The following is an 11,182-nucleotide window of genomic DNA, read 5'->3' as shown; positions in this document are numbered from 1 at the left end:
CTGAGAACACCTGTTATTTCCATGACATAGTGACCAGGTAAATCCAGGTGAAATCTATGATGTTACGTTGAAACAACGTTGATTCAACCAGTTTGCGCCCAGTGGGAGAGATGCTGTCTCAGTAGTAAATGTAATCAAACGTCAGTTATCAAAACTCACTGAACTCTTTCGATTAATCATTCTCAGCAGTTAGCAATCACAGGGTTCATCATTAATAATTCACTGCACTAAAAAAAATTCGCTCACACATACACACATACACGCACACAGACACGTTATGTTCTTCTGTCCTCATGGGGACCTAAAATTAATTTCCATTCAAAATCCTACCCTTAACCCTAACCTTAATCTGTAACCTGTAACCCTAACCTAAACCCAACCACTAACCCCCTTACCCTAATTTTAACCCTAACTCTAATAGTAACCCTAACCCTAAATCTAAACCCTAAACTTAAAATAGCCTTTGTCCTCATGGGGACGTGGGGAATTTGCCCATGAGGGAGAATTTTCCTTGTTTTACTACCCTTGTGGGAACTTTTGGGGATTTTAGGTCCCCACAAGGATAGAAGATCCAACCCACACACAGGAAACACGTACACACACACACACCTCCCTGGTTCAGCTCAGGCCAGTCTTAGTGGGAGTCTGTATCTGGGCAGTGCAGTCTAAAGAGGGTCAGCCACCTCTCAGAGATACATTAACCTGCTATACTCAATACAGTACTTACACTGAGCTACAGTACTGAGCTACCTCCTGTTCACTCAATACTACTGATGTGGACTACTTGGTCTCTAACCTGACCTCTAAAGTGGCCTCTAACCTGATTTATAACCTGGTCTCTAACCTGAACTCTAACCTGGCCTCTAATCTGATTTATAACCAGGTATCTAACCTGGCCTCTAACCTGATTTATAACCTGGGCTCTAACCTGACCTGTAACCTGGCCTCTAACCTGATTTATAACCTGGGCTCTAACCTGACCTCTAACCTGATTTATAACCTGACTTCTAACCTGGCCTCTAACCTGGTCCTACAGTGGATGCTATAGTGGTCCCTCCAGTAGTGTACTTTAACCTCTGCAAAGATGTCTGGACCTTTATGGCACAGGTGATAACCACAGGGTTGCTGGTTCAAGCCCATGTCCTCCTCTTCCCTTATACACTAACAATACCTGCCTGTCTCATCAGTAGAGCAAAGTAGCATTGTATGACATAACGCAGTGGTGGACACATCTCTGACTGCTCAACCTTTGAGTCCTGTGATCACTGGGCTGGAACTGAATGACAAGCAGTCAGGCTTTAAAACTGCTGAACAAACCCAATCACAGTACTTTCCTGAGAGATGATCAGCGGAGGATGACACAATACAGCGTGACTGACCACACAGCACAACACAACAGCAGAAATATAGTGTGTGTGTGTCTGCACTCGCACGTGTCTGTTTGTGTGTCTGTGAAATACAGCACCAGTCAAAAGTTTGGACACACCTACTCATTCAAGGGTTTTTCTTTATTTTTTTATATTTTCTAAATTGTAGAATAATAGTGAAGACATCAAAACTATGAAATAACACATATGAAATCATGTAGTAACCAAAAAAGTGTTAAACAAATCAAAATATATATATATACTTCAAATAGCCACCCTTTGCCTTCATCACAGCTTTGCACACTCTTGGCATTCTCTCAACCAGCTTCACCTGGAATGATTTTCCAACAGTCTTGAAGGAGTTCCCACATATGCTGAGCACTTGTTGGCTGCTTTTCCTTCACTCTGCGGTCCGACTCATCCCAAACCATCTCAATTGGGTTGAGGTCGGGGGATTGTGGAGGCCAGGTCATCTGATGCAGCACTCCATCACTCTCCTTCTTGGTAAAATAGCCCTTACACAGCCTGGAGTTGTGTTGGGTCATTGTTCTGTTGAAAAACAAGTGATAGTCCCACTAAGCACAAACCAGATGGGATGGCGTATCGCTGCAGAATGCTGTGGTAGCCATGCTGGTTAAGTGTGCCTTGAATTCTAAATACATCACAGAGAGTGTCACCAGCAAAGCACCCCCACACCATAACACCTCCTCCTCCATGCTTTACGGTGGGAAAAACACATGCGGAGATCATCCGTTCACCCACACCGCGTCTCACAAAGACACGGCGGTTGAAACCAAAAATCTCCAATTTGGACTCCAGACCAAATTCACAAATTTCCACCGGTCTAATGTCCATTGCTCATGTTTCTTAGCCCAAGCAAGTCTCTTCTTCTTATTGGTGTACTTTAGTAGTGGTTTCTTTGCAGCAATTCGACCATGAAGGCCTGATGCACACAGTCTCCTCTGAACAGATGTGTCTGTTACTTGAACTCTGTGAAGCATATATTTGGGCTGCAATTTCTGAGGCTGGTAACTCTAATGAACTTATCCTCTGCAGCAGAGGTAACTCTGGGTCTTCCATTCCTGTGGCGGTCCTCATGAGAGCCAGTTTCATCATAACGCTTGATGGTTTTTGCGACTGTACTTGAAGAAACTTTATAAGTTATTGAAATGTTCCGTATTGTCTGATCTTCATGTCTTAAAGTAATGATGGACTGTCATTTCTCTTTGCTTATTTGAGCTGTTCTTGCCATAATATGGACTTGGTCTTTTACCAAATAGGGCTATCTTCTGTATACCCCCCTACCTTGTCACAACACAACTGATTCACTCAAACGCATTAAGAAGGAAAGAAATTCCACAAATTAACTTTTAAGAAAGCACACCTGTTAATTGAAATGCATTCCAGGTGACTACCTCATGAAGCTGGTTGAGAAAATGCCAAGAGTGTGCAAAGCTGTCATCGAGGCAAAGGGTGACTATTTGAAGAATCTCAAATATAAAATATATTATTATTTTTTTAACACTTTTTTGGTTGCTACGTGAATCCATATGTGTTATTTCAGAGTTTTGATGTCTTCACTATTATTCCACAATGTAAAAAATTGTAAAAATAAAGAAAAAACCCTTGAAGGAGTAGGTGTGTCCAAACTTTTGACTGGTAACAACATAAAGCAAAGTATTCCTTTCACAACTGCCGTACAGAGCCCCTGACATATCCTGGACAACAGCGTTAGCCCGAGGCACCAGACTTTATAACACGCTCTGGTAAATAATGATATTACACCAGCTACTTTAAGATCTGACCTGAGGTTGGGTAATATTATGTGGGTTTCCCATAGAATTGGCAAGTAAGTCTTAGAAAGGATATACAGTGGGGGAAAAAAGTATTTAGTCAGCCACCAATTGTGCAAGTTCTCCCACTTAAAAAGATGAGAGAGGCCTGTAATTTTCATCATAGGTACACGTCAACTATGACAGACAAAATGAGAAAAGAAAATCCAGAAAATCACATTGTAGGATTTTTAATGAATTTATTTGCAAATTATGGTGGAAAATAAGTATTTGGTCAATAACAAAAGTTTCTCAATACTTTGTTATATACCCTTTGTTGGCAATGACACAGGTCAAACGTTTTCTGTAAGTCTTCACAAGGTTTTCACACACTGTTGCTGGTATTTTGGCCCATTCCTCCGTGCAGATCTCCTCTAGAGCAGTGATGTTTTGGGGCTGTCGCTGGGCAACATGGACTTTCAACTCCCTCCAAAGATTTTCTATGGGGTTGAGATCTGGAGACTGGCTAGGCCACTCCAGGACCTTGAAATGCTTCTTACGAAGCCACTCCTTCGTTGCCCGGGCGGTGTGTTTGGGATCATTGTCATGCTGAAAGACCCAGCCACGTTTCATCTTCAATGCCCTTGCTGATGGAAGGAGGTTTTCACTCAAAATCTCACGATACATGGCCCCATTCATTCTTTCCTTTACACGGATCAGTCGTCCTGGTCCCTTTGCAGAAAAAACAGCCCCAAAGCATGATGTTTCCACCCCCATGCTTCACAGTAGGTATGGTGTTCTTTGGATGCAACTCAGCATTCTTTGTCCTCCAAACACGACGAGTTGAGTTTTTACCAAAAAGTTATATTTTGGTTTCATCTGACCATTCTCCCAATCCTCTTCTGGATCATCCAAATGCACTCTAGCAAACTTCAGACGGGCCTGGACATGTACTGGCTTAAGCAGGGGGACACGTCTGGCACTGCAGGATTTGAGTCCCTGGCGGCGTAGTGTGTTACTGATGGTAGGCTTTGTTACTTTGGTCCCAGCTCTGCAGGTCATTCACTAGGTCCCCCCGTGTAGTTCTGGGATTTTTGCTCACCGTTCTTGTGATCATTTTGACCCCACGGGGTGAGATCTTGCGTGGAGCCCCAGATCGAGGGAGATTATCAGTGGACTTGTATGTCTTCCATTTCCTAATAATTGCTCCCACAGTTGATTTCTTCAAACCAAGCTGCTTACCTATTGCAGATTCAGTCTTCCCAGCCTGGTGCAGGTCTACAATTTTGTTTCTGGTGTCCTTTGACAGCTCTTTGGTCTTGGCCATAGTGGAGTTTGGAGTGTGACTGTTTGAGGTTGTGGACAGGTGTCTTTTATACTGATAACAAGTTCAAACAGGTGCCATTAATACAGGTAACGAGTGGAGGACAGAGGAGCCTCTTAAAGAAGAAGTTACAGGTCTGTGAGAGCCAGAAATCTTGCTTGTTTGTAGGTGACCAAATACTTATTTTCCACCATAATTTGCAAATAAATTCATTACAAATCCTACAATGTGATTTTCTGGATTTTTTATTCTCAATTTGTCTGTCATAGTTGACGTGTACCTATGATGAAAATTACAGGCCTCTCTCATCTTTTTAAGTGTGAGAACTTGCACAATTGGTGGCTGACTAAATACTTTTTTTCCGCACTGTACCTGCATTGCTTTGAATTAGAATGTCTATTCAATTACACAGACCGTTGCAAATACTGTAGATTGAGATCGATCTATGTTGGAATTCAGAGATATAGATACTTTGACGCTCTTCCTGTGTGCATGGGCACACGCGTGTGTGTGTGTGTATGTAGAGGGCAGTCCCAGGCTCCCAGACCTTGTTCTATCCCCCATTTGTTTCCACGGTAATGTGGAGTGACATTTAAGTGTGTCACAGTGGACCACCAAGTAGCACTTCCCCTTGATAACCATGGTAACAGGGTTATTTGCTTTAATCAAAGAGAATTGATTTAGAAACTCCAGCAGACCTGAGCCCTATCACCTCCTCTGGAGAACACCTTCAAGGACTGGAGAAGGATAGAGAGTGAAGGACAACAGGAATGAACGTATGCAAGCATGCACACACGCACATACGCACATATGCATGTTTGAGCGTGTGTTCGTGTTACCCATAGAGATTGAAGGTTCTGTATTGTCCTTTTCCTTTGTTCCTGCCCTTGAATATGTTCTTAGAATCACACACAAAGATGTTCCGTTTCTGTGTTTTGTGCTCAGAGAGACACCACACAACTTTTGCTTCAATCTATAGAGACAGGAAGACAGGGAACTATCACAACACAATAGAAACTTGAAACTGCAATGAGAAGACAAACAGAAAGCTGAACAATAGAAATAAACAGGAATTATTCATGTTCAAAACAAATAAAAACACAGTCCTCAAAGTGAGCAGCATCACTGGGTCTAATGCTGTTCTTGAGTGGACCACAAAGTGATCGAGTCTTCATCTTGACCTCATACTCTAAATGCGGCCTTGGATTGGGTCCCGAGGGATCTAGTCTCAGAGGGAATTTCAGGAGTGCATGGGGATTGAACCAGCAACCCTGTGATTAGATGGCCCACACACACAACCTCCTGTGCCATAAAGGTCCAGACCTCTTGGCAGTCTGGAGGCTTCCATCTAATAGACTTAGATAACAGGAGGCTATACAGAATGTTGTTGACTCACATGGTGTGTATTTGTTATAACATAGAAGTGTGCTTGGGAAGTGTGTTATACAACATTAAAGATGCGGCTAAATGAATGTAGATGTATAGATGTATGCCCCGGGAAGACCCCATCTGCCATACCCACCCCTCCCTGCAGACTGTCTCTAACCCAATTAATTACATTACTGAGGCCTTGGTCACATCATCAACCCATTCCATACACATTTCATATTCCACTTTTCGTGTGTTTATATTAATTTCATACTTATATTAAAACATAAAGGTTAATACTGATACTCAAAACAACACACCCTTAGAGCTGGTAGTTCCCTATAAAAGACATCCTCCATAGTGTATGAGTTTATGACTGAGGCCGTACAGCTGGACAAACTGCCTTCACACACTACAAGTTCTCGAACACAGAGAACTCTGGGAACACATTCTACTGCACATGCTCCTGCCCACTCTGTCATTGAAGTGGACCGTACAAGGTGATCATGTCTTAGAACACTCTCCCCACATTGTGTCCTTGTAGTTGATAGTGGCCAGTCACAAGGCTACAGGTAATGGCTGTGGGTAGCAGTTACCCAGACAACCAACTGAATCAACCTTCAGTTGGTTGCCTTCCTTTCCTTATACATTTACATTTGAGTCATTTTGCAGACACTCTTATCCAGAGCGACTTACAGAGGAACGACAAGAGCAGTGTTATACTGTCATTTGAGCAACATGTCCTCATGACTGATGGCCCTGTTTTGTGCTGATCGCTAAACAAGCTGTAAAGGTGTTTTCTTTCTCACAGACAGATTGCATCACCTTCCTCCTCTTCCACTGCCCCTCAATGTGTACATCAGAGCATGTTCATCTATTCCAGAATTCAGAGTTCAGCATTTTGTTATCAGATCAAAAAAGAACGTTCAACAAAGGACAGACTCAGAAGTTTGTCTGTGGTTCCCTGCACAGGTAACCTAAAATCTGTCTTTACATTATATCCAGTAAGTCCCCTTGGTGTCTCTACACAGTATCTACTCTAGAAGAATGTCTCCTTGGTGTCTCTACACAGTGTTTAGCTTGCAAAAGCACAAACAGATCTGGGACTAGGATAACACAGTATCCACTCCAAAAGAATGTCCCCTTGGTGTCTCTACACAGTATCTACTCTAGAAGAACGTCCCCTTGGTGTCTCTACACAGTATCTACTCTAGAAGAGCATCCCCTTTGTGTCTCTACACAGTATCTACTCTAGAAGAACGTCCCCTGTGTGTCTCTACAAAGTATCTACTCTAGAAGAACGTCCCCTTGGTGTCTCTATACATGATCTACTCTAGAAGAGCGTCCCCTTTGTGTCTCTACACAGTATCTACTCTAGAAGAATGTCCCCTGTGTGTCTCTACAAAGTATCTACCTAAGCAATAAGGCCCGAGGAGGTGTGGTATATGGCCAATACACCACGGCTAAGGGCTGTTCTTAAGCACGACACAATGCGGAGTGCCTGGACACAGCCCTTAGCCGTGGTATATTGGCCATATCACAAACCCCCGAGGTGCCTCATTGCTATTATAAAGTCGTTACCAACGTAATTAGAGCAGTAAAAATACATGTTTTGTCATACCCGTGGTATACGGTCTGATAAACTATGGCTGTCAGCCAATCAGCATTCAGGGCTTGAACCACCCAGTTTATAATCTAGAATAAACGTCCCCTTGGTGTCTCTACACAGTGGCCGTGTCAGAATACCCATACTTACGTCCTAAATAGTAGGCCATTTAAGTACGCTATAAAATAAAGTTAATAGTATGCGACATTTCGAAAATCGAGTATACTTAAATGAAATGCCCAGATGGCATACTCATCTTGGCTTTGACAACAGTTGATCAATTAGAGATGGGGATGAGCTATCAAAATCAAAAATAGCGGGAAACAATGCAATCGTGTATGACACATTCTCAGTATGGGAAAATAGAACGTTTTATAGTATGTCCATTTTCGAAAATTGAGTAGCCTTTAAATGCCAGGATGTTATACTCATTCTGGCTCTTCATCTAGTAGAATTTGATGCACACTTTTCCAAAATGCATTGGAAGAGGTAGGCTGCGAGGGATAGGACCTAGTTCTCTTCAAGTAGCCAAACAATTAATGGGCCCCGTGTAGCTCAGTTGGTAGAGCATGGCGCTTGCAACGCCAGGGTTGTGGGTTCGATTCCCACGGGGGGCCAGTATGAAAAAATAAATAATGTATGCACTCGCTAACTGTAAGTCGCTCTGGATAAGAGCGTCTGCTAAATGACTCAAATGTAAAAATGTAATTAATGTAGGCTAAATCATTGGGAAGATGCTGAATAGCAAAGCTTCTGTAGTGGTGCTCAAATGTAGGCTAAGGGCTGGTTTACGGTCAGTCTAGTGACATGTCTGTAAAAAATTGTTGTAGCGACAGCATGAGCATACTATTGTCGTCCAACATCAAACTTGTCGTTTGTCATTATGATAAAGTATGTTAAAAAAATGACAGCGTCTGCATGACATCAGCAGCCCGGTACTCCAAATAGCATACTATCTCTATTGTATCACCAATAAACCCATCAGTTTAAAAAATGACTTCAGTAAATGTCAAGCTAGCAAGCCAGGGAACTAAAAGCTATTTTCTAAACAATGTTTTGGTTCGTTGCTAGCTAGCTAGCTGGCTAGCCATTTCAAATGATGACCAGAGTATAGCTGACAATGTCTTAAAGGTGCAATATGCAGAAATCGCTCCGCCATTTCCTGGTTGCTAACATTCTAATAGTTTGCCTAATTTCAGTTTATGTGGCAAAACAAGCAATGTACAGTGTAGAGAATCATTGTACCATCTGTATCCACTCTAGAAGAATGTCCACTTGATGTCCTTACAGAGGATTTTCTTGAAGGCCTTCCTGAAGTCCTGGTTGAAGATGGTGTATATGACGGGATTCAGACAGGAGTTGCAGTAGCCAATCCAGAAGAAGAACGTGAAGAGGGGAGCAGGGACCAAGCAAGTCTCAGGAAAGATGGCCTTCAGCGAGTAGGAGAAAAAGAAAGGGAACCAACAGATGACAAACACTCCAATCACCACGGCCAGGACAAACGTGAAGCGCTTCTCTCGGTTCACCATGGCCTTGCGCCGAGACATGGGTGTGGCCTGTGGCTTAACCGGCCTATCAGAGGCCAGCACTGTACCGGTGGGTGTGGCTACAGTCTTTTTTAACTCGTGAGAGGTCAGAGAAGAGAGAGGTGCTCCTCCAGACTTTGATCCTCCATTATTCTTAACTGTCCCGTTCCCTCCCGATCGCCCTCCCTTTCCTCTTCCCCTCGTCTCTGCCTCGAAGCTGAAGCTGTCATCATTGGTGGTGTCTCTATGTTTCTCCTCCTGTCTGTCATCCTGTTTGTGGGTCTCCTCATGTTGGCTATCTGGGGGGAGGAGTGTGAGGGAGAGAGCTACAGTGGGTGAGGTAGGCTGGGGTGAGGTGGGGACAGGGGTTGGTAAAGAGGTCTGGGGTTGGGGATGACTCTTGACCTGGGTCTCACTCTGGGGAGGAGGTGACAAGGGGGAGGAGACAGGGAGACTCTTCAGAGGTACGGCGTCTGTAGATTGTCCATCTGCTTTCCCCCCCTCCCCTCTGCGGTTCTGTGGTTGGCTGAGATGCTTGGGTTGGGGGATGATGACAGGTCCAGGTGCGTGGGTTGTGGGGTTGCTAGATGTGTTTCCAGGAGTTTTGTTATGGTTGGGTTTCTCCCCTAGTGGACATCTTGTGTGTTGCTTGGCAATCTGGTAGATCCTGATGTAGACCCCTATCATGATGAGACACGGGGCGAAGAACGATCCAATGGTGGAGTAGAGAATATACCAACGCTCGTTGTTCAGCTCACACACCTCCACCCCTCCCTTGCTCTTATCCAGGGAGAGGAGAGGAGGGAAGGAGATGACGGCCGAGAGAAGCCAGACGACCACGATGGCTGCCTTGATGCGTGCCGGCGTCCGTTGGATGCCATAGGACACGGGCTGGGAGATGGACAGGTAGCGGTCCAATGAGATGGCACACAGGTGGGCAATGGAGGATGTGCAGAAGAAGACGTCCAACGCCAGGTAGATCTCACACCACAGTGAGCGGAACGCCCAGTATCCCTGAAGCTCATTGGCCAATGAGAAGGGGATGATGAGGGTAGCCACTAAGATGTCGGCTGCGGCCAGGGAGACCAGGAAAAGGTTCTGCGGGCCATGGAGCGAGCGTGAGGTCAGCACTGCGATGATGACCAGGATGTTGCCGACAATGGTGAGGATCATCATGAGGGTGATCGCCATTGCGAACAACGCAGTGGCCTCTGGGGAATACGGTGGGGTTCGCAGTGCTGTCTGGTTGTAGGGGGCGGGTCCGGAGGAGACACTGAGGTTCAGGTTGGTAACCACATTTACCTCTGGCCCTGACAGGCATGTAACTTTCGGGGCCGCAGCCATGGCGACGCCGGCAGGAGCAAGTTGATTAGAGAAAACTCAGAAACTCAAGGGGACCATGAAGTCTGTTTATAGTGAGTGAAGGCGAAAAAATTGATATATAGGTTTCTGTTATCTGCTACCTTAATCCCTTGAGGAAGACTCGTTGTCTAGTGAGAGTGCAGTAAAGAGGGGGGGTCTGACGCAAAAACAGAGACATGGCTGATGGGCTCAAGAGGCGTCAACTTAGAACTTTACGCACGAGACGATTTTATTAAAATGAGAGAAAGAGAAAAAGCTTGTGCCTCTTTGTTAAATGCGTCATCGAGACTGAAAAGTTTTCCAGTGTAAAACAGATCATTTTACTCCTCCAGTCACGCACTTTCTTTTCATGTCTCTTTTCACACATCCAGCGTAAAGATCCACGAAATGGTTATTGGATATTCAACGAAAGAAAAATACATAAATAATAATTTCATCCAATCATTCAATTAAATTACTAAATATATATTAACTCACACACACACCGCTGATGCTTGGATAGTTATTATTCTGGGGGGAATTGATTGCTTCAACAAATGTAATAGTCCTTCAGGCAATCCATAGACCTTGCTCGGTGTAAATTAAATTCACTGAAGTAAAACGTCCATAATTATACCATGAAATCGGAACACTCCCCGAATCTCACCAGTGTAATGTCAGCCATGGCCCAGAGATGCACGGAATGATACTTGAGCGGATTAAATGCCTTTAAAAAAAGTTGCTATTCATACTCGTAGAGTAACCATATTACGCATCAGAAACATTAAACAACTTCAGTTTAAAGATGTAAAAAGTAATCCAACAATCTGCGTTCCTCAGCTTCCATCTGTCCAAAAGTTTCGAAACGAGACCCGCAC

General features: G+C 44.0%; 1 protein-coding gene across 1 annotated transcript; it reads right to left on the bottom strand.

The window, feature by feature from the left end:
* Positions 1-8,696: 8,696 nt before the first annotated feature.
* Positions 8,697-10,307, bottom strand: LOC121583511 (alpha-2B adrenergic receptor-like). The gene has a single exon (XM_041899654.1). It carries the CDS (start codon positions 10,305-10,307, stop codon positions 8,697-8,699), a length of 1,611 nt encoding a protein of 536 aa, XP_041755588.1.
* Between the last annotated feature and the right edge of the window lie 875 nt (positions 10,308-11,182).

Source organism: Coregonus clupeaformis, chromosome 15 (assembly GCF_020615455.1).
Source record: "Coregonus clupeaformis isolate EN_2021a chromosome 15, ASM2061545v1, whole genome shotgun sequence".
Taxonomy (NCBI): Eukaryota; Metazoa; Chordata; class Actinopteri; order Salmoniformes; family Salmonidae; genus Coregonus; species Coregonus clupeaformis.
This window is presented reverse-complemented; position numbering and strand designations above follow the sequence as displayed.

What these genes read in the sequence shown, in the direction of transcription:
- LOC121583511 (XM_041899654.1), bottom strand. Translation starts at nt 10,307, where the DNA reads ATGGCTGCGGCCCCGAAAGTTACATGCCTGTCAGGGCCAGAGGTAAAT.